General features: G+C 40.7%; 1 protein-coding gene and 1 long non-coding RNA gene across 2 annotated transcripts in view; one reads left to right on the top strand and one right to left on the bottom strand.

Moving 5' to 3' along the window:
- Positions 1–13,009, bottom strand: part of LOC105718021 (uncharacterized) — a 79,014-nt gene extending 66,005 nt beyond the window's left edge. The window contains exons 1-3 of the long non-coding RNA XR_002479446.2: positions 12,687–13,009; positions 12,036–12,181; positions 9,432–9,620 (exon numbers count right to left, since the gene is read on the bottom strand). This is a non-coding gene — a long non-coding RNA (uncharacterized LOC105718021). The remainder of the gene's footprint in view (positions 1–9,431; positions 9,621–12,035; positions 12,182–12,686) is intronic.
- An 8,275-nt stretch (positions 13,010–21,284) lies between these two features.
- On the top strand, positions 21,285–22,578 carry LOC105718020 (transcription elongation factor A protein 1-like). Its single transcript, XM_064376341.1, is given in 2 exon segments — positions 21,285–21,872; positions 21,874–22,578. Coding segments are annotated over 2 exon segments (798 nt in total). The 5' UTR covers positions 21,285–21,348; the 3' UTR covers positions 22,148–22,578.
- The last annotated feature ends 1,450 nt before the right edge of the window (positions 22,579–24,028 follow it).

Genomic DNA, 24,028 nt, shown 5'->3' with positions numbered 1-24,028 from the left:
CACTGGGAGAGATGCACAGGTAAGAACTGCTAAGCTAGGCTAAGTTTTATACTTGTAAGATAAGAAAAACAATGAACAGATAAGGTAAATGATTTGCTCCAAGATGTCAGAGCACAGGAGTGACAAAGCTAGCTTTAGATCCTGGCTATCCCGATTCATGATCTGGTGCCTTTTCCACCACTGCATGTTGCTTCTTACACTGGGGGCTATATAACCATTCAAGTTGGGCAGAATGTGGAACTGCAATTCAGTTGCAACATGGACTCAGCTGACCCTATGAGGAGCTCTGGAGCTGAGAAGGCCAATCATAGTTGTCTGAGGTTGGAGAGGGGCCAGAGAGTGGGATCGGGACCCCGGTGCTGCGTTCCTCCCCATTAACCAGTCAACAGATGCAGCTGCTCAGAAGGCATGTGACCTTGGGCCAGAAGAGCTCTTCAGGACCTCAGCTGAGAGAGCCATCAGCCATCAATACTCCCAGCAGGACGGTGAAATGAATACCTGGATCCTGGGGAGAGGGAATTTGGGCAAGGCAGCATTACTTCCAATACAGTAGGTATGGGAACACTTGCAACAAACAAGTCTCTTCCTTTTCAAATAACCTCAACATTTTAAAGTCACATTTTCCTCTCCTCCCTTCACACTTCCTGAAGAACTAAGGTCAACCCATAGATTATCGAGAGCAGAAAGAATGCAGCTATGATGCCTCAAGCTTATCTGCATGGGACTGAGGACTCCTCCAAACACTGTAATGACAATTGACCTTGACAAAATTGGGGAGTCTATTTCTGAAAATAGTCTCTGGGGGATCCCAAGAATAATGGGATGAAATTGATCGAGCAATGCACTGTTTCGCTTTATAGCCTTTCCATTTGTCACACAGATTATAATGAATACTTATTTCTTGATTTACATTTCGGTCTTCACACAATTTGCAACTCCTGCCATGTTTACACGCACCATCTGGAAGAACTAATGAGTCAAGGAGCACCAGAAATTATAATTTGCTTTGACTAAACCTAGAAGATTTTTACTGGCAATAAAATGATTTTGCTTCCCGCCCCGCCTGAATTGCAAGGAGATTAAAACATGATTTTCACTGAGTTTAGGGCAGAAATATGCAAAGCAAATTTTAATAGAATGAACCTGCAGGCATCTGGCATTCCTAATCAATTCAGAATAATTTAGTCATTACAGCAATAGTCTCATGATAGAAAGTCTCTTCTGACACTGGAATTCTTAAAAATGATTACCTAGCCTGTACTCAAATGTCACAGTAGGTCTCAGTGGGCACAAGAGGGAACACACAGGAATGCTAAGTAGCTTAGAGTTTAAGAACTTGGGCTCTCTCTCCCATGGTGTTAGAGCTCACGTCTGGCACTTATGTTTGATATGACACTGGACAGGTTACCTAACCTCTTTAGGTATCAGGTACTTTGTATACAAAACAGAGATAATAAGAACCATATAATGAGGGTATTGTGAGAATTAAATGAGATAATAGAAGGAAATTATGCTAAACTGTTAGGCATGACACTAAAGCACTCAATAAACAGTCACAGTTATTTCCCAAAAAATAGATTATTCTTTCAAAGGCAATTTAGTCTCTCTTGGGTCAGAATTACCCCACATAGAGAGTAACTAAAGATAATATGGATGAGTTAATTAAATACATCCATGGTTCAGTCAAAGTGTTCATTTCTGTTCCATGACGGAGTGTAAAGTTCTTGGAGTTAGCCCTGGCCTAGCAAGCTAGGTCCAATGGACTCCAAGAAATTTAAATAAAGACACGGATGGGGTTAACTACTTAGAAACATTTCACATTTTAATTCTTCTCAAAAGTTAAATTTAGAAAAGGAAATAAATGACCATTCTAATCATTTCTCTTGCCATAGCAAACATCTCTCCCACTGGTAAAGTGAAGGAAATAGGTAAATATTAGGACTACCCAGTAAATCCAAAAGAACATAGTTGTAATCCTTGAAAGGCTCTACCAAAAATAATGTGTTCAATTTAGCGTGCTATAATTAATGTAATTTGTATAGGTTTATAAAATAGTATTTATTTCTGTTTACAAAACAGAAAATTGTGTATTGTAGAAAATTTAGAAACTACATTAAACTTCTGAAGATAACAAAAATCACCCAAATTCTATAATTCAGTGATTAAACACGTAATAATAATAGATTTCCTTCTAGTTTTTCCTATGCACAAACAGGTTGGTTTTTTTTTTTTTCTCAGAATTATGATCATACTATCTGTTCAATATTTGACCCTGCTCTTTTCATTTAAGATTTGCTGCTTACAATAAACACTTTCCAGTGTCAGTTTTTGAAAATGTGATTTTTAGCAATGTGTAATATCCTCTTATATAGATTTCTTCTATGAATCATTAGTCATTTTTAATTTTTACTCTAAAAAAAGCTGCAGTAAACATCTTTGCTCATTAATCTTTCTCCAAATCTTTGCTTTTTTAAGAATAGATTCCTAGAAGTGGAATTATTAAAGACTCTATTTTAAGCCAATTAATGTCAAACAATTGCTTTCCAAAAAGATGTAAGATGATGTAAAATGCATGAATACTCATCGAACCTTTGCCAGTACCAAATTTCATAACTTTCATAACGGAAAAGTGTACTTCATACAAAATAACTGATATATTGACAAGAAGGTTATTTTGTCTACTCTTGGTTAAAATTTGAAAATTAATTTACAATTCAAAGTTAACTGTTATCTAATCTCTATTATGGTCAGTCTTGTGGTTGAACTGATTGTGTATTCCTTCACCTGTTGCCACCACCACTGGTTTATGAGCCTCTGGAAAGCAGCAAAGGATATTATGCACCTCCCACACCACCTAGCACAGTGTCTTGTACACAGCTCATGTTCAACAATTATTTGTGGATTGGAACCGATTATGTTATCTAGCCTTTGGGATTATTTCAGTCAATCTTGGGAAAGGGAGAGATATAGATTTCAATAGACAGATGCCTACCTCTCGTCACCATAGTTTCGTTAAGATCAGGGAAGAATAAAAACAAACCACCACGGAAAACCATCTTGGCAGTGACGACACTGGCAAACATTACACTGGATCAGTATCTTTCAAATTTTTGGCCCTGACCCAGAATAAGAACAATATTTACATCGTGACTCAGCATACACATAGCGATCTATAATTAAAACAAATAGCTTATTCTTCTCTATACTACCTGTGATAGAGTCTAGTATTTCTTTTCCTATTTCAATGTTTAAGGAATGTTCCATTTTTAAGGACTAAAGACACCATTTCCTAACTCCTTTGTAAGACTATTCACAAGTTATGAATCCTGTAGGATTATTCACAGATTATGTGAATAACCAAATTATTTCACAGTAGATGGTTTGGAAAACAACTCATTTGAGCAAGATCATAACTGACCACCAGTCCCATGGCAGCCTTATAGGCCAGCTGCTTCATACCTATCAGAGGCTGGGGAGACCTCCCTTGGCTTTCACTTGCTCTTTCTTACACCAGCAAGTCTACAGAGGCACCTCTAACGCCATAAGGTCCCACCAATGTGCTCTCGTTTTCTTAGACTCCATCTCCAGGCAACAGTTGGTAAACCTATACTAGTGTTACAGACTGGCCTGTGTCTCAAGGAAGTTCAGTGTGAATAAATCTTTAATTGTTAAAAGGAGAACTTGCATAGTGAAAACAGATGGCAATATTATAATCAACTTAAATGGATGAAAACACTTAGGAAGAAGGAATAGATTTCACATTTAGTCCTCAGATTCAACTGATTTTCTCCAGAAATCAGAGCATCTCTGAAGCACGACTCCAGCTTTTTCAAATTCCAAATGTCAGTTTTCATCACAGGTTGCTGAGGGCCGCAATACTTTTCACAGGGTTGAAGAAGCTGCCTTTTTCCTTCTTAGATGCTTTCACAACCATTTTCTGACTCTGAGATTCACAAGCAATCAACACCTCTACTAATTTCCAGAAACTCGAGTCCCAAACCATGGCATTTCTGATGAAGGCTACAAATGAGGCAATTATTGATAAGATGAAAGGGGAAATAGCAAAGACAGTGTGCAAGGTCACCAACACCCTCGCAAACACTTCAAGTCCAGCTCCTTCATGCCAGCAGAGAAAAACTCTAGGCTGATGCAAAATGTGAATTACTTTGCCATTGTGATACAGTGAATCATCTCCTGGGGATAGAGCTATAAAACAAATATACTAGCTAAAAACAATGATTTAATAAAAACTACCCTAACAAAAGACAAGTATCCCAGTAAACCTACCGTTTTGTTCATGGTTAATTGAATAGTTATGTCCCAAGTACCATATTAAAAGTCTTACAAGAATTATCTCATTTAAGTCTCATAATTCTATGAGATCAATCTCATTTTCCAGATGAAGGAGATGAGACACAAAAGATGTAAATAATTCATCTGTACAAGAAGGCAGTTGTCTCCTAACATCTATTATCCTCTTCTTATTTTAATAACAAATCTCTGAGTTTTAGCTGGACACATAGCCACCAGACTACAGACAACATTTCTCAGCTCCTCGGTAAGAGCACTGTCTTACTCAGCTGCCATAACAAAATACCATAGACTGAGTGGCTTCAACAACAGAAATTTCTCTCTCCCAGTTCTGGAAGCTAGTAAGTTCGAGATCAAGATGTTGGCCAATTTGGTTCCCGGTGAGGGCGCTGTTCCCGGTTGCAAATAGCAGTCTTCTTGCTGTGTCCTCTCACAAGGCAGAGAGAGACAGAGACCACAAACTCTGGTTTCTTCCTGGAAAGGAGCTAATCCCATCATGAGGACCCCATGCTAATGACCTCATGTAAACCTAAGTACCTCCCAAGGTTCCACCTCTTAATGCCATCACTTTAGTTGGTTAGGGCTTCAAAATATGAATTTGGATGGTGAACACATTCAGTTCATAACAGTCATGCACATAAGTCTTAGGCAATGGGCTGCAACTCAAAGTGACCCACTGACTTGTCCTGCAAAGGGACATGCCCTCCACTTCTCTTCTTTCCTTCTCAGTGGCTGAGATGCAGATTTGGTGGTGGGAGCTGGAGCAACAATTGTGGGTCACAAAACAGATTCTATGGGTTGAAGGTGGGAGAGCAATAAGAAACTAGATACTGTGAAGTTGTCACATCAGCCCTAAAGTGTATAGAGAGATACAAACTTCTAACCTATTGGAGCTTCTTTACTTTGGCCTTTGCTACAACAGCTGAATCTGCATCATAACTAATTCATTATCCAGTTCACATCCCTGATAAATAATAAAGCCTGTTATTTGAACTCTGTGTAAATCTAAAGCCCAGTCTCTTACTGATTAGACAGTACTGCCTGCAGAAACCAAAAGGTGAAAGTATACCAAAAGGAGGTCAAGCTGACACCAGAGAAAGTGCTAAATGCAAATAACTTGAGCTCTTCAAGGTCTGAAACAAGCCTGTGCCACTCACATTAAAATCTCCAGTGTCCCAATTGTGAATAAAAACACTAATAAACATCGGGAAGAATGGAGGAGCATGTCATGAAACTGAACTACCCAAGTACGATTCTGACAGTGGCAGTTAAGGCCTGGACCCAGGTTTACTGTGGGAAGCAACAATTGTAAACAGCCCATGGTGATGACACTACATCAGTGACACTTCACAGCTGAAGTCCAATGTGGCAGCACCAAGGTTCTTTGATTATGGTCACCTCTTACCACACTCACCTAAGGCGTTTCTAAAGCCCAGCTCCCAGTAACACCCTAGAGCCTGAAGTTGGACAGCAGTCACTTCGAGATCTACACTGAAAGAATCAGGTCTGGTCCTACCAGACAGGCCACTTCGAGAACCTAAGCAGGCATTTCCCCCTCAGCAGGAAAGCTTCCCTTTCCATCCCAAAGCTGCTCTGGGAACACTCATTTGACTTAGTTGAAATGAACAAACAAAACCTAAATCATCTGTTTTTAGGCCTGAAAGATTTTCAATCCCAGCAACTAAGTACTCTTTATGTGTTTTTCTATCTATGCCCCTGCCCACACCCTCACCACCCCCTCCCTGCCATCTATGACACAAACACTGTGAGGAAGCACTTCAATAGAAATAGGAGGATTGTGAAGAAACTGTGCCTATTTCTTTTGTTTCTGAAGACATTACTAAAATCCATTCTGACCCAAATGACAGAGCTAGGGGCCACATCTCACAGCCAAGCAACAAGGCTTCCAAACCAAAACAGCCCCAGCTTTTTGTGACTGGAAGAATGTAGTCCAGGAATGCTTTCCAGCCTGCCCAGTGGCAGAAACAGAAATCCAACACCCTAGAGAAAGTCCCAATTCCCTGTAAACAAAGACGGGAGGAACTGTTTATTACAGCCACTGAAGTCTTAATATAAGGCTCCAAGTATGTCAAGCACACCAAACAAATTTAGCTTCACCACCTGTTCCGGAAAAGAAACGCCCATGCCAAAATCCCCCCAAAAGTGCATAGATATTCTCAGTGTGGATTAGCTGGGAGTCTTTTCAAATATGTTCTATATTGGAGTTTGTAAACTGGGCACTTGATGTACACCACATGGCTGCTGTGTAAGGCATGTGAAGTTTTTGTTCTGTGCCGCAGAAAATCACATTCTTTTGCTCCACAGTTTTTAGAGAACGTTTTACAAAATGGTAAGACATTCTAAAAAAAAAAAAAAAAAAGAAAGAAAAGAAAAGAAAAAAGAAAAAGAAAAAAAAGAAGAAAGGAGCCTATAGTCTTACTGGAGGAAAAAAACACATACTTGAAAAATTCCATTATCTAAGAGATGTATCAAGACAGTGTGGTTAATTGCCAAAAAAGTGGGCTAGGTGATAATCCACAAAACACAGTTGTGTAAGCATGTCAGGGCCAAGAGGTATAAAACGCCATAGACAGGTGACAGAAAAGCAATGCCTCAGTTAAGCCGTGCAAAGGACCAGAAAAATAAAATTAGGGCAAATGCCAAAATCTAATTCCACTCAACATTTACTTGCAAAGCACCTTCTAGTGTATGGATTCTGATAGATCAAATGAGAACGCCTGTAAATTGTTCAGGAAAATGCCAAGCACCTACTAAACTTTCAACAAATGCTCATTGCTGCAGTTACCCTTAAGACAAAACTGCACCCCAGGGTATGCTGCACCTCCATGAACTTGCTGAACTTCTGTCCTTCAAGACTCAATTCAAAATTCCTCTCTGAAGCTCTCCTTGGCCCCAGCTCCCCTCCCCAGGCAGTGTTAGGAACCCCTTTGTCAGTGCACAGTCTTATATACACAGTCTCCCTAGAGATTCAGAAAGAACATAAGTTAGACACAAAAACTATTCATGTTTGTATCTAACATCTACTTTGAAGCATGCTTGAAGAATGAATGAGCACTCAGTGCTAAGAGGAGGCAGGAAAACAGACCAGTAGGAAAACCTGGATATGCCCCAACCTCACTGATCTCCAGATACATATGAGGTCTCACTAACATTAAACCTCAGTGTAAGGGCAACAAACCTACTCATATTACTCACGCTGGAACCCAATCCTTTCCAAAACTGCCCTGAGTTTTTTCTGAGGTTCTCCAGAAAGTGTTCTCAGGTGCTCACGAGTCAGTTCTGCCTACCACTTCTCATTTTAATTGGGAACTGAGTCCATGCCTTCCTCCATGACACCTCTGCCTCAGCAGCTGTACCATGGGATTGGAAGCAGCACCTCTGCCCAGGCCCAGATCCCTGAGGAGTTGCCTGGATACAGGCTCTGTTTTCTGGCTGTGCATCGACAGCTGGAGTGTCCCATGAGAAATTAGAAAGGAAAGGTGCATGCTCTCTCCACCATGAAACTCAGGAAATGGATTGCAGCTGAGGGTGGGAGCAGGCTAAATCATCAGATCGCTGAAATGGGATTTTCAGGTAACACATACAGCTGCAATTTCTCTCCTTCTTCACTGGGTGCCCATGGACATCCAGAGAAGCAGAGTTAGAGTGGGGGCAAGTGCCAGAACCCTTAAGCCCTCCTGCTGAGTCTGAATTGGGGTGGGACCCCCCTTCTTTTCCAGACAGGAAACTCTCTAGGGGTCTTGCCTCAGGGTTGTTTTATCCACTAGGTGCTCTAGACACAGTGCCCGTGGCCCTCCAGCTATTTAATCAACAGCATAAGAAAATGGTGAAGCCTATAAAAAGTATTTATTCCAAAATATTTTTTGCATAATTGAAATAAATGTTTATCAAATGTAACGTTACATCAACTCAAATACTATTTCCTTATTAAAGACATTAACCCTAACATGGGTGCATTTTCATTTGTTAGAATGATATGGGATGGCGTCTCCAAAATTAAGAGCCCTGAGAGCCTCTGTAGTCAAAACAGACTGCTCCTCCCTGCAGGCTAGTTCCTCTGACCGTCTTCAGCCTCCTAACTCTGCCACATCTGTCTAAAAAGACTGCAACTCAATTATAGGTACTCCTCATTTCTTCGAAAAACATTGTTATAGAAATATTTGACTACACAGAGAATACTATCAATCCGTATGTAGCACCCAAGACCCAGCTACAATATTCATTGAACCCATGGCCAATCCATACCTCCTTTCCCTCCAGCAAATTCCAGATATATCATTTCATCCATAAATATTTTATATATATGCTTACATATATCAAAAATCTATAAAACCTTTTTCAACCTACATACAATAGTATGATTACACCTAAAATACTGTGATTAATAATTTCTAATACCACAAAGTATCCAATAAGGATGCAATCTCGTTTTTACCTCTTCCTTAGTCTTCAGGTAAATCAGTCAACGGAAGTAGTTTGGTTTTGTTGTTGTTGCTGTGGTTGCTGTTTGGAAGGGGTCGCTTTACTTTACCCACCATCTAAATCAGAATTGATTTCCAGCCCAGGAAAACACCTAATCTTTTATACCCAGCACGAAAGAGACTGAAAGAGAAGAAACGAAAAGGAAGAGGCAGCTGGGTGCACTGACTCATGCCTGTAATCCCAGCACTTTGGGAGGCTGAGGCAGACAAACCACTTGAGGACAGGAGTTGGAAACCAGCCTGGCCAACATGGCGAAACACTGTCTCTACTAAAAATACTAGTAATAATAATGCAACAATTAGCTGGGCGTGGTGGCACGCACCTGTAGTCCCAGCTACTCGGGAGGCTGAGGCAGGAGAATCACTTGAACCTGGGAGGTGGAGGTTGCAGTGAGCCAAGACTGTGCCACTGCACTCCAGCCTAAACAACAGAGTGAGACTCCATCTCAAAAAAAGAAAAAGAAAAGAAAAGGAAGATGGTTAGGGAGCTGGGAGGCAGGGAGGTATCTCTATTCGACCAGGGAAGGGTTTTACGGCAAGGAGAAATGGGAATTTTGGAGAATGAAAGAGGGTCTAGAAAGAAGAACAGGAAGAGCTAGGCAGACGCCAAACACAAACCTGCCTGTATCCCGAGGGTCTGCTCTCTCCATTAGCAGTTATGCCTGAAACACGTTCAATCCTGTTACAACAGCGAGCAGGAGAGGTCTCCTCACTCTGCGGGAATCATTGAAGACGGTCTTTGACGGCACTAGCACGGGCTCTGGGACTTCACCAGCTGAATGCAATAAGTTTCACAAGCCTGCTCCTCTTGAAGAGAAAATTGTTTTTAAGTGGATTTTATTTCAAGGCAGACTGGCAATTCAACAGACACGGGCAGGCAAAAATGTTACAGAGCCAACAGCAAGTTTTGTTTTAATCCACATTATTCAAAACACATTAATTTGAAACCCTTCTCAATTCAATACTTGAATCAGCTCCAACCTAACCTAACTTAAAAAATGTTCTCTTCACATCATTCTCATTGAGAAAGTAAAAATTGTTCTCCCTCTTTCTGCTAAGAACCACAAGTTTTGCAAAACCACACAAGGAGCCCTGTGACACTGTAAAATGTTTTCATAGTTAAACAATTGTATCTTTCTTTGTTTTTTGTGGACAGTCATATCTGGGAGGTGTCTATCTCTCTGTGAGGCAAAGTCCAGTCTCTTCAGCCTGGAATCCAATCTATGCCCCTCCTACCTAGCTGACCCCAAGAAATACTCCTCCACCATCCGTCTCATCTCCTTCCTGTTCCTCCTTCTCATTCAACCCATTCCCACAACGCTAGCTTCGTCCAAACCCTTCTCCTCGCCTGGTGTTTCCAACGTCTCTTGCTCAGGCACAGTTGAAGTTCTGGTTCCCTCTCAGAAGCTTTTAATCTAAACAAATCATAACATCCTTCTCTTCTCCAAAATCCTACAGCACAGAGCTTTTTTGCCCCACAACTTAGTCCTTAAACGTGCTTTTTTATATGACCTTAAAATTGTTTCTACTTATGTTTTATTTCACTAACATGATTTGCAACTTCCCTGAAGCAAAGGACTGTGACTCACGCATCTTTTATACCCAGCGTGATACTAAGCACCTGGTAAACACATGGTCCCTAATATCTTCATTTGCCTTAAACTTTTAGCTCTAATGTGGGAACTGTCATTTCAGCTACTTGTATGCTCACCAAATGGGATTTTATAATCTCACAAACATATATGGAAAGATTTGGATGACACTATAGTACAGTGGCATTTTTCATCATAGATGATTTAACATGGTTCTCTTTAAATAAATTACCATTGCCACTTTGACAAGTTCATTTGTTGGAACCATAAAGGACTCTATTAATATATGGGCTGACCTATATGTATATCTTAGCATTTTCCAATGAGTGAACATTGAGTTTTCCTTTTCATTCTTCATGTCAATATCTACTAATGTACTCCTATAATTCTAGTCAATGTATTCCAAAAAGAAATAAGACAAACCATATACGTTTTCTAATGTATCACTAGTCCAATTTAAGATAATGAGGTAGGAAAAAGTGTATTGTTTTGGCAGTTGCACGATACTCTCCTAGAGATGGAATCGTTTCTGAAAAACACTTTGATGAGCACTTGGAGTATAAATTGAGACGTTGAGGGCCTGGCCATCAGAGAAACATTTGAAACTGCTCTGAGGACAACAAGGAAAGGAATTTCTTTGTTGTTTAAATGAGTCGAGGAGAGAAAGGTGGGAAAACAGAGCAGAGCAAGCCCAAGACTCTATGAAGAAGACTTTTCTCCCTTTTCCATCTGGAAAGAGCTACAGGAAGACCCCCAAATAGAAGGGCCTAAAAGGGTTTTGGAGAGCTTAATATAGACTTTTAGTTCTTTGTTCTATGTAAATGGAGACCTCTGTTCCTTGTGCCATCCAGATCTCCTACCAAACTCCTCAACACTTTCTCTGCAGAACTTGGTCTTTGTAAAACTCAGTCTCTGCACATCAGCACCTTCTGAACTCAACCTCTACGCAACTCAAAATCTACTCAAACCAACTTCTATGTATATCATTCTCTACCCAAATCAGTTTCTACTCAAATCAAATTTTTCTCTACTCAGTTAAAACCCTTCTCAATTCAATACTTGAATCAGCTCCAACCCAACCTAATTCAAACTCTACTTAAGTAAACTAAACTCTGTTCAACTGAGTTCCCTAAACTAAATTTCACTGTGCTTACAGATGCCTTGCGTGGGTGTAGTTTTTGGAAGAATTTGAAGAAGTCTGCATCTTACATCTAGGCTTTAGCAGCATAGACTGAAGAAAAACACGCATGCAGTTGTCTGCGAATACCATCATCGGAATGAGTTTCCTGGGAATTTGCAGAAACCTTGCAGATATTTCTACAGGCTGCGGTTTCAAGCCACTTAAACTTTATCTCGATATCAGAACAAAGGCTCCCAGCTGATATAAGTTACAGACGTTGTTTAAAGCTTTGAATATGCATATGTAGACTACATGAAAGTAGGAAAAATTTTTCTGGACTGAAGGTACTCAGCCCAGAATGCATGCGCTAAAGAGCAGAACTATGGCAATGAGCAAGTAGAAAAGAAAGCCTTTCTCAACCTACATACAACAGTATTATCACACCTAAAATACTGTGATTAATAATTTCTAATACCATGAAGTATCCAATAAGGATATAATCATTTTTACCTCTTCCTTAGTCTTCAGGTAAATCAGCCAATGGAAGGAGTTTGGTTTTGTCGTTGTTGCTGTGGTTGCTGTTTCGAAGGGGTCGCTTTACCCACCATCTAAATCGGAATTGATTTCCAGCCCAGGAAAACTCCTAATAGGTAAGACTAAAAGAGAAAAAGAAATGAAAAGGAAGACGCAGCTGGGTGTGATAACTCACACCTGTAATCCCAGCACTTTGGGAGGCTGAGGCAGACAAATCACTTGAGGACAGGAGTTGGAAACCAGCCTGGCCGACATGGCGAAACACTGTCTCTACTAAAAAATACTACTAATGATAATACAAAAATTAGCTGGGTGTGGTGGCACGCATCTGTAGTCCCAGCTACTCGGGAGGCTGAGGCAGGAGAATCACTCGAACCTGGGAGGTAGAGGTTGCAGTGAGCCAAGACTGTGCCACTGTACTCCAGCCTGGGCAACAGAGAGAGACTCCATCTCAAAAAAAGAAAAAAAAAGAAAAGAAAAGGAAGATGGTTAGAGAGCTGGGAGGCAGGGAGGTATCTCTATTCGACCAGGGAAGGGTTTTACGGCAAGGAGAAACGGGAATTTTGGAGAATGAAAGAGGGTCTAGAAAGAAGAACAGGAAGAGCTAGGCGGACGCCAAACACAAACCTGCCTGTATCCTGAGGGTCTGCTCTCTCCGTTAGCAGTTATGCCTGAAACACGTTCAATCCTGTTACAACAGCGAGCAGGAGAGGTCTCCTCACTCTGCGGGAATCATTGAAGACGGTCTTTGACGGCACTAGCACGGGCTCTGGGACTTCACCAGCTGAATGCAATAAGTTTCACAAGCCTGCTCCTCTTGAAGAGAAAATTGTTTTTAAGTGGATTTTATTTCAAGGCAGACTGGCAATTCAACAGACACGGGCAGGCAAAAATGTTACAGAGCCAACAGCAAGTTTTGTTTTAATCCACATTATTCAAAACACATTAATTTGAAACCCTTCTCAATTCAATACTTGAATCAGCTCCAACCTAACCTAACTTAAAAAATGTTCTCTTCACATCATTCTCATTGAGAAAGTAAAAATTGTTCTCCCTCTTTCTGCTAAGAACCACAAGTTTTGCAAAACCACACAAGGAGCCCTGTGACACTGTAAAATGTTTTCATAGTTAAACAATTGTATCTTTCTTTGTTTTTTGTGGACAGTCATATCTGGGAGGTGTCTATCTCTCTGTGAGGCAAAGTCCAGTCTCTTCAGCCTGGAATCCAATCTATGCCCCTCCTACCTAGCTGACCCCAAGAAATACTCCTCCACCATCCGTCTCATCTCCTTCCTGTTCCTCCTTCTCATTCAACCCATTCCCACAACGCTAGCTTCGTCCAAACCCTTCTCCTCGCCTGGTGTTTCCAACGTCTCTTGCTCAGGCACAGTTGAAGTTCTGGTTCCCTCTCAGAAGCTTTTAATCTAAACAAATCATAACATCCTTCTCTTCTCCAAAATCCTACAGCACAGAGCTTTGCCCCACAACTTAGTCCTTAAACGTGCTTTTTTATATGACCTTAAAATTGTTTCTACTTATGTTTTATTTCACTAACATGATTTGCAACTTCCCTGAAGCAAAGGACTGTGACTCACGCATCTTTTATACCCAGCGTGATACTAAGCACCTGGTAAACACATGGTCCCTAATATCTTCATTTGCCTTAAACTTTTAGCTCTAATGTGGGAACTGTCATTTCAGCTACTTGTATGCTCACCAAATGGGATTTTATAATCTCACAAACATATATGGAAAGATTTGGATGACACTATAGTACAGTGGCATTTTTCATCATAGATGATTTAACATGGTTCTCTTTAAATAAATTACCATTGCCACTTTGACAAGTTCATTTGTTGGAACCATAAAGGACTCTATTAATATATGGGCTGACCTATATGTATATCTTAGCATTTTCCAATGAGTGAACATTGAGTTTTCCTTTTCATTCTTCATGTCAATATCTACTAATGTACTCCTATAATTCTAGTCAATGTATTCCAAAAAGAAATAAGACAAACCATATACGTTTTCTAATGTATCACTAGTCCAATTTAAGATAATGAGGTAGGAAAAAGTGTATTGTTTTGGCAGTTGCACGATACTCTCCTAGAGATGGAATCGTTTCTGAAAAACACTTTGATGAGCACTTGGAGTATAAATTGAGACGTTGAGGGCCTGGCCATCAGAGAAACATTTGAAACTGCTCTGAGGACAACAAGGAAAGGAATTTCTTTGTTGTTTAAATGAGTCGAGGAGAGAAAGGTGGGAAAACAGAGCAGAGCAAGCCCAAGACTCTATGAAGAAGACTTTTCTCCCTTTTCCATCTGGAAAGAGCTACAGGAAGACCCCCAAATAGAAGGGCCTAAAAGGGTTTTGGAGAGCTTAATATAGACTTTTAGTTCTTTGTTCTATGTAAATGGAGACCTCTGTTCCTTGTGCCATCCAGATCTCCTACCAAACTCCTCAACACTTTCTCTGCAGAACTTGGTCTTTGTAAAACTCAGTCTCTGCACATCAGCACCTTCTGAACTCAACCTCTACGCAACTCAAAATCTACTCAAACCAACTTCTATGTATATCATTCTCTACCCAAATCAGTTTCTACTCAAATCAAATTTTTCTCTACTCAGTTAAAACCCTTCTCAATTCAATACTTGAATCAGCTCCAACCCAACCTAATTCAAACTCTACTTAAGTAAACTAAACTCTGTTCAACTGAGTTCCCTAAACTAAATTTCACTGTGCTTACAGATGCCTTGCGTGGGTGTAGTTTTTGGAAGAATTTGAAGAAGTCTGCATCTTACATCTAGGCTTTAGCAGCATAGACTGAAGAAAAACACGCATGCAGTTGTCTGCGAATACCATCATCGGAATGAGTTTCCTGGGAATTTGCAGAAACCTTGCAGATATTTCTACAGGCTGCGGTTTCAAGCCACTTAAACTTTATCTCGATATCAGAACAAAGGCTCCCAGCTGATATAAGTTACAGACGTTGTTTAAAGCTTTGAATATGCATATGTAGACTACATGAAAGTAGGAAAAATTTTTCTGGACTGAAGGTACTCAGCCCAGAATGCATGCGCTAAAGAGCAGAACTATGGCAATGAGCAAGTAGAAAAGAAAGCCTTTCTCAACCTACATACAACAGTATTATCACACCTAAAATACTGTGATTAATAATTTCTAATACCATGAAGTATCCAATAAGGATATAATCATTTTTACCTCTTCCTTAGTCTTCAGGTAAATCAGCCAACGGAAGTAGTTTGGTTTTGTCGTTGTTGCTGTGGTTGCTGTTTCGAAGGGGTCGCTTTACCCACCATCTAAATCGGAATTGATTTCCAGCCCAGGAAAACTCCTAATAGGTAAGACTAAAAGAGAAAAAGAAATGAAAAGGAAGACGCAGCTGGGTGTGATAACTCACACCTGTAATCCCAGCACTTTGGGAGGCTGAGGCAGACAAATCACTTGAGGACAGGAGTTGGAAACCAGCCTGGCCAACATGGCGAAACACTGTCTCTACTAAAAAATACTACTAATGATAATACAAAAATTGGGCGTGGTGGCACGCATCTGTAGTCCCAGCTACTTGGGAGGCTGAGGCAGGAGAATCACTCGAACCTGGGAGGTAGAGGTTGCAGTGAGCCAAGATTGTGCCACTGTACTCCAGCCTGGGCAACAGAGAGAGACTCCATCTCAAAAAAAGAAAAAAAAAGAAGAGAAAAGGAAGATGGTTAGAGAGCTGGGAGGCAGGGAGGTATCTCTATTCGACCAGGGAAGGGTTTTACGGCAAGGAGAAATGGGAATTTTGGAGAATGAAAGCGGGTCTAGAAAGAAGACCAGGAAGAGCTAGGCGGACGCCAAACACAAACCTGCCTGTATCCTGAGGGTCTGCTCTCTCCGTTAGCAGTTATGCCTGAAACACGTTCAATCCTGTTACAACAGCGAGCAGGAGAGGTCTCCTCACTCTGCGGGAATCATTGAAGACGGTCTTTGACGGCACTAGCACGGGCTCTGGGACTTCACCAGCTGAATGCAATAAGTTTCACAAGCCTGCTCCTCTTGAAGAGAAAATTGTTTTTAAGTGGATTTTATTTCAAGGCAGACTGGCAATTCAACAGACACGGGCAGGCAAAAATGTTACAGAGCCAACACCAAGTTTTGTTTTAAAGCATTAAAACAAAACTTGTTTTAATGTTTTAAATAAGTTTTAAAAAGTTGTTCTCCCTCTCTCAGGTAGCAGGTGTTAAACAAAAACCACAGGAAGTCATTGTTTTGAACTCAGCTCCTACACTAGACCCCAACAGGCCAAAACAAAACAAAATGGAGTCACACATGCTAAATGCCCCATCATCAAACTTTTCTTTTTTTCTTTTTTTTTCAGATAGAGTTTTACTCTGTCGCCTAGGCTGGAGTGTGGTGGTGAGATCTTAGCTCACTGCAACCTCCACCTCCTGGGTTCAAGCGATTCTCCTGCCTCAGCCTCCTGAGTAGCTGGGATTATAGGCGCACACTACTGCACCTGACTAATTTTGTATTTTTAGTAGAGACGGGATTTCACCATGTTGGCCAGGCTTGTCTGGAACTCCTGACCTCAGGCGATCCACCAGCATCAGCCTCCCAAAGTGCTGGGATTATATGCGTGAGCCACTGCACCCAGCCATCAAACTGAAACTTTAAGGAAGCAGATAGGTCCCCTAACAGACCAGTTTTTCCTGAAAACAGGAGATTCCAGTCTACCTTAGTCAGCATAATAAATAAGTCCCATTGGGCCGGGTGTGGTAACTCATGCCTGTAATCTGAGCACTTTGGGAAGCCAAGGCAGGTGGATCAGGAGTTCAAGACCAGCCTGGCCAACATGCTGAAACCCTGTCCATACTAAAAATACAAAAATTAGCCAGGCATGATGGCACACACCTGTAATCCGAGCTACTTGGGAGGCTGAGGCAGAAGAATTGCTTGAACCCAGCAGGCGAAGGTGGCAGTAAGCCGAGATCCGGCCTCTGCACTGCAGCCTGGGTGACAGAGCAAGACTCCACCTAGTAAATAAATAAATAAGTCCCATCTGCTGTAATCCTTACCAAAACAAAGTAACCTGAAGTAATCTGATGTGAAGAAATCAGTTTCTTAAATATTATTGTTTCCTTATTCCCACCTTTAAAAATGCTCTGTTCTGCCATTGCCCAGTCAGAGCTCTCATTCTATTTTGCAGAATGGAGGTTGTCCCAATTCATGAATCATAAACACAAGCCAATTGAAACTATAACTAAATTTGTGTAATTAATCAGTGATAGGCATTTTACAAAGCATATTTTGGATAGCAAACCTCTTTAGAAATAGCATTTTTGAAATATTATTGTTTAAAGCACTGTAAAAGAGTACATCTGGCATACCAGGGTGGAATGAAGATGTGTGATTGTCCATCACCTTTTGAAACGATACTAAAATAAATTAAAGGACTTTAAAATGCACGAACCCACAAAGACAAAGGAAAAAAAAGGAGAGGAGACACCTGGCAATGAGGTTCAAAGAAGGAAAACAGACAAGGGAGTATTAGCAACTCTAGCAAACGGGATCTAGTATCTGAGCACAAAGAAAACGAGCAACAAATGGAGCCGTAGCACCTGCAGCACCAGGAAAGGTTCAGGAATGGAAGTGCCAGAAACTAGAGGGCGGGATAGGAGTAGGAAGGAAAATCTGTATACAAAGCAGAGAGTAATCAAATACTATGGACCCTTTTCCTTTCCTCACTTCCTTGCAGCCAGGCTACTGGCTTTCTCCCCATTGCTTAGGAGAATGGAAATGTGGTCTCTGGAAAAATATGGGCCAGAGAAACTCAAAAGTAACTAGCAGTACAGAGCTGTCTGAAGCATGGAGCTCAAAACAGTGGGATTAAGAACGCCTTCAATAGTAAATGTTGGGACTACATCTTCTTACCCTACAGCTGGAAAGTATATTCTCTCTAGGAAGTATGTTAAAGTATTCTTGTCTAAAGAAAGTGAACAGCATGAGAGGGGGAAGAAACTCTAAAGATATTGATATTACAGGATCTCTTAATGAAAAAGTCAAATCACAAACCCAAGCCTACATACTTCCCTATCAGCTACCAATATGCCTTAAGTATTATTGTTTTAATGAGAAGACAGACAATATCCCCAAATATCTGACCAAGTTGGTAGCCTTACACTACCTGACTTCAAGACTTTTGATAAGCTGTGGTAATGTTGCTATAAAGATAGACATATGGAACAATGAAATGGAAATAGAACTGTACATGTATGGTCAGTTGATTTTTAACAAACATGACAAGTTAATTCTCTGAGGAAATAACTATCTTATCAGTAAACAGTTCTGGAACAACAGGATATTCATATAAAAAAACTAACCTCACGCTATGCACAAAATTAACACATAAAAGCTAAAACCATAAAACTTCTAAAAGAAAACAGAAAAAAAAGTATCTACCATTTTGAAACAGACAATGACTTTTCTTATAAAGACACAAAAAATACCAACTATTAAGAGATGTTAAATAAAGTTTATGGGAGGTGGTTGCTTTGGAATGAGCTCCTGCACTGGGCCCCCACAGATCAGACCAAACCAGAATGAAATCACGTCTGCTAGGTGCCACGTAATCATTCCAAACTTTAAAACAGGCCTGTTTTCAAAAACAACAGGAGATTGTTTAGGCACAGCGGCTCACACCTGTAAACCTGACATTTTGGAAGGCTGACATTTTGCTTGAGCCCAGGAGTTAAAGGTTGCAGCGCACTGTGATCACACTACTGCACTCCAGCCTGGACAACAGGGTGAGACCCTGTCTGAAAACAAAAACAAAACAGAAGATTCACCATAATCAATCAAAAGGGGCCCAATGAACCTGAGCTGGTATGATAAGGAAGCCCCCTCAGCTGTAATTCATAGAAGGGAAGTAACTTGAAGTAACTTGGGTGTTAATCAATCCACTTTTTAGACTATGCTGTTTCCTTGTTCCTGCTTAAGCCACCTTTAAAAACCAACTGTTTTGCCACAATTGGAGGAGTTCTTATTTATTTTTAGACTGAATGCTGCCGGTTCATAAATTGCTAAAAAAATTTTTTAAATAAATTGCTAATCGATCTTTAAACTTAATTTGTTGAAATTTTGCTCTTTGACACATAAAGAATATTAATAATATATTTTATTAATTTTTTAACTTTTTCTTTATAAAATGCCCATTGATAAGTAATGGATAAACAAGGTAATATAGCTATACAATATACTACTACTCAACAGTAAGAAGAAGTAAGAATAGACACTCTGAGTGAGGTGACTCACCCCTGTAATTTCAGAGCTTTGGGAGGCTGAGATGAAAGAGTTACTTGAGGCCAGAGTTGGAAACCAGCTAGGCAACAAAGCAAGACCCCATCTCTTCAAAAAGGTTTTTAAAAAAAAAAATAGCCAGGTCGGCCGGGCGCGGTGGCTCATGCCTGTAATCACAGCACTTTAGGAGGCCAAGGCGGGTGGATCACGAGGTCAAGAGATCGAGACCATCCTGGTCAACATGGTGAAACCCCGTCTCTACTAAAAATACAAAAAATTAGCTGGGCACGGTGGCACGTGCCTGTAATCCCAGCTACTCGGGAGGCTGAGGCAGGAGAATTGCCTGAACTCAGGAGGCAGAGGTTGCGGTGAGCTGAGATCACGCCATTGCACTCCAGCCTGCATAACAGGAGCGAAACTCTGTCTCAAAAAAAAAAAAAAAAAAAAAAAATAGCCAGGTATGATGACACACCTCTGGTTTCAGTTGCTTAAGAGGCTGAGGTGGAAAGATTGCTTGAGGCCAGGAGTTCAAGAGCAGTCAGACAACAAAGTGAGAGCCCATCTCTACAAAAAAAAAAAAAATTGTTTTTAATTAGCCGGGCACCTGGTAGCGTGTGTCTGCAGTCCCATCTACTCAGGAGGTTGAAGTGGGAGGATCATTTGAACCAGGAGTTTGAGGCTGTAGTGAGCTATGACCGCACCTGCACTCCAGCCTGGGAGACAGCAAGACGTATATGGTTTGGCTCTGAGATATCCCACCATATCTCATCTTGAATTGTAATTCCCATGTGTTGAAGGAGGTTACTGGATCATGGGTTGGAGATTTCCCCACCTCCCGTGGTTAGAGGTGACCGGATCATGGGTGCAGATTTCCCCTTTGCTACTCTTGTGATAGTGAGTTCTCAAGAGATCTGAAGGTTTGAAAGTGTGGCACTTCCCCCTTCACTCTCTCTGTCCTCCTGTGACCACATAAGATGTACCAGCCTCCCCTTCACCTTATGCCGTGATTGTAAGTTTCCTGAGGCCTCCTCAGTCTCAGAAATTAAACCTCTTTAATTCCATTAAACCTGTGAGTCAATTAAACCTCTTTCCCCCTTTTTTTTAAAGACAGTCTTGCTCTGTGGCCCAAGCTGGAGTGCAGGGGGGTGATCTCAGCTCACTGCAACCTCCTGCTCCTGGGTTCAAGCAATTGTCCTGCCTCAGCCATCAGAGTAGCTGGGATTACAGGCGCATGCCACCATGCTCAGCTAATTTTTGTATTTTTAGTAGAGACAGGGTTTCACCATGTTGGCCAGGCTGGTCTCGCACTCCTGACCTCAGGTGATCCACCTGCCTTGGCCTTCCACAGTGCTGGGATTACAGGCGTGAGCCACCGCACCCAGCCATAACTTCTTTTCTTTATAAATTACCCAGTGTCAGTAATTATTTATAGCAGTGTGAAAACGGACTAATTCAAAGATCCTGTCTAAAAGAAAGGAGATGGAGAAGGAGGAGGGGGAGAAGAGGGGAGGGGAGAAGGGAGGGGAGGGAGGGAGGGAAGGAAGAAGAAAGGAAGGAAGGGAGGGAGGGAGGGGAAGAGAAGGAGAAGAAGAAGAGACACAATAACATGGATGAACCTCAAAAACATGCTGAACGGAAGGGCCTAGGCCCGAGCTTGCCGTGGTGGGGCTTGCCGTGCGCCGGGGCTCGCTTCCTGCCTTGTCCTGAGCTCCAGCTTCGCCCACTTCCCCTTGCCAGCGGGCGGGGCGCGGAGAAGTCCTGCCAGAGCCATGGAGGACGAGGTGGTCCGCTTTGCCAAGATGGACAAGACGGTGCAGAAGAAGAACGCGTTTTAGGCGTCAGGCTGCTGAAATGTAAAACTCCTGGATCTCGTTTTTGAAGAGGGCTAAGCATCTGCCTGGTTATCTCAACTACGCTACATGTTTGCTGAGCGATTAAAAAGGCTGGAGCATTGGATTTGCTAAAGGAGCTTAAGAATATTCCTATGACCCTGGAATTACTGCAGTCCACAGGAATCGGAATGTCAGTGAATGCTATTCGCAAGCAGAGTACAGATGAAGAAGTTACATCTTTGGCAAAGTCTCTCATCAAATCCTGGAAAAAGTTATTAGATGGGCCATCAACTGAGAAAGACCTCGACGAAAAGAAAAAAGAACCTGCAATTACATCACAGAACAGCCCCGAAGCGAGAGAAGAAAGTACCTCCAGTGGCAGTGTAAGCAACAGAAAGGATGAGAGAAATGCTCAAGATACTTACGTTTCATCCTTTCCTCGGGCACCCAGCACTTCTGATTCTGTGTGGTTGAAGTGTAGGGAGATGCTTCCTGCAGCTCTTCAAACAGGAGATGACTACATTGCAATTGGAGCTGATGAGGAAGAATTAGGATCTCAAATTGAAGAAGCTATATATCAAGAAATAAGGAATACAGACATGAAATACAAAAATAGAGTACGAAGTAGGATATCAAATCTTAAAGATGCAAAGAATCCAAATTTAAGGAAAAATGTCCTGTGGGAATATTCCTCCTGACTTATTTGCTAGAATGACAGCAGAGGAAATAGCTAGTGATGAGCTGAAAGAGATGCGGAAAAACTTGACCAAAGAAGCCATCAGAGAGCATCAGATGGCCAAGACTGGTGGGACCCAGACTGACTTGTTCACATGTGGCAAATGTAAAAAGAAGAATTGCACTTACACACAGGTGCAAACCCGTAGTGCTGATGAACCAATGACAACATTTGTTGTCTGTAATGAATGTGGAAATCGATGGAAGTTCTGTTGAGTTGGAAGAATTGGCAAAATATCTGGACCATTAAGAAAACAGATTTTGTAATTAGCTTTAAACTAGGCCAAGCAACTAGTTTTCCTGTCAACCAGATTTTTAAAGCAACATACGTCCCTTGGGTTAGACTTTGGTTTTGACCTAACATCTCTTCCTTAAATGCCTTCTTAGTTTCAGATCTGTAAGGAGACTATATAATAATTGTATGGTATCTGTTTCAAAACATATGTTTTCCATGTTTATAAGTAACTTGATATTAAACTTTTATCAATTAAACTTCTGGCAATATTTTTTCTTTTTCTTTTCTTTTCTTTTTTTTTTTTTAAGACAAAGTTTTGCTCTTGTTGCCCAGGCTGGAGTGCAATGGCACAATCATGGCTCACTGCAACCTCTGCCTCCCAGGTTCAAGAGATTCTCCTGCCTCAGCCTCCTGAGTAACTGGGATTACAGGTGTGTGCCACCATGCCCAGCTGATTTTTGTATTTTTAGTAGAAATGGGGTTTCTCCATGTTGGTCAGGCTGGTCTCGAACTTTTGACCTCAGGTGATCCACCTGCCTCGGCCTCCCAAAGTGTTGGGATTATAGACATGAGCCACCCCACCCAGCCAATGTTTTTTCTTTCTTAAAGGAAAATATACCTTAACTTTTCTTTTTTTACAGTGTGAAACAAACACAGTAGAAATTCTGTTATTAATACATAAATGAAAATACATTTTCTTCCATATTGGCATGTAGCTACAGATATTAAAGAAGGAGAAAAGTTAATATAATTTTAGGTTTACCAAATATGGTGTGTATTCAAATAATACTTGACCAGCTTATCTAAAGTGTACATAATATTTGAGCTAGCTTATGAATTTGATTTTAATTATTATGTTCGCAAGCTTCGAATATTAGATATTATTTTGCATCTGTAACTAACCCTGATCATTTCTTGTAATTTCTTGTACATGTATATTACTTGTTCTTAATAGATTTTACTTTTGGGAACAAGACTTTGTTGAGATCTTTTTGGTTTTGCAGTTAATTTACCTGTTTGACTTCATAATGTGTTTTAGTTTTGCAGAAGAATACTGTTGTAGTTTAGAAGGCTTTTCATAAATCCCCTCACAGGTAAAGATGAAAATTTCCCACTATTTTTTTCCCCTCGTAGGAAGACATACTGGAAAGAAAATGTTTAGCATCTTAGTATAGTGTAGCTGTTGTAAACAGTTCATGATTCGATTTGGATTCGGAAATCTATACTGACCAAGGATTAATCTTCAGGTTTGTGTAAATCATTAAATCTGTGGTCTTTCATGTGGAGATTGATAGAAAATATTTTTGTCTTAAGTCTTATTTGCTGACTTTTTCTGTCAATGAGTGAGATCGTTGAACAAACTGAATATATGGGCTATCGCAAGTAGCTTTACAGTACAGATCTTACAATTAAGTTTTTCTTTTTGTTAAAGTCTGTCCCATTTTTTGTTTGGAGTAAGACAAACATTGTTTTCACATAGGTTCCTTAGGGTATGCTTGCTCTAGCACACTTTAAAGGACACTGTTGCAAAGTCTACATTTTATGCTGAATCATTCTGTCAGACAACCGTAGAAAGACCTCTGTACATGCTTTGCACTCTCCTTTGCTCCCTTTTTCCGGTTTCTTAGCATTTTTAAATGTCCATGTTAAGAATCGGGCCACTGGTACCAACCCACCTCTGTGTTGTCAGTTCATAGTTGACGATTTTGTTTTATCATTTCAAAACTAAAGTACATTTTTGAAAGAATGAGTTTCAGAATAAAATAATCTCACTTTTAAATTAAGTGATCCATTTTTAAATTTGTAATTCAATAAAGTTTTTTTGTTGTTAAACATAAAAAAAAATGCTGAACAACAAGTCA

This window comes from Aotus nancymaae, unplaced genomic scaffold (genome assembly GCF_030222135.1).
Source record: "Aotus nancymaae isolate 86718 unplaced genomic scaffold, 86718_ANA_hifiasm-v0.15.2.pri h1tg000003l, whole genome shotgun sequence".
NCBI lineage: Eukaryota > Metazoa > Chordata > Mammalia > Primates > Aotidae > Aotus > Aotus nancymaae.
The sequence above is the reverse complement of the archived record's forward strand: the minus strand, read 5'-3'. Positions and strand labels throughout refer to the sequence as shown.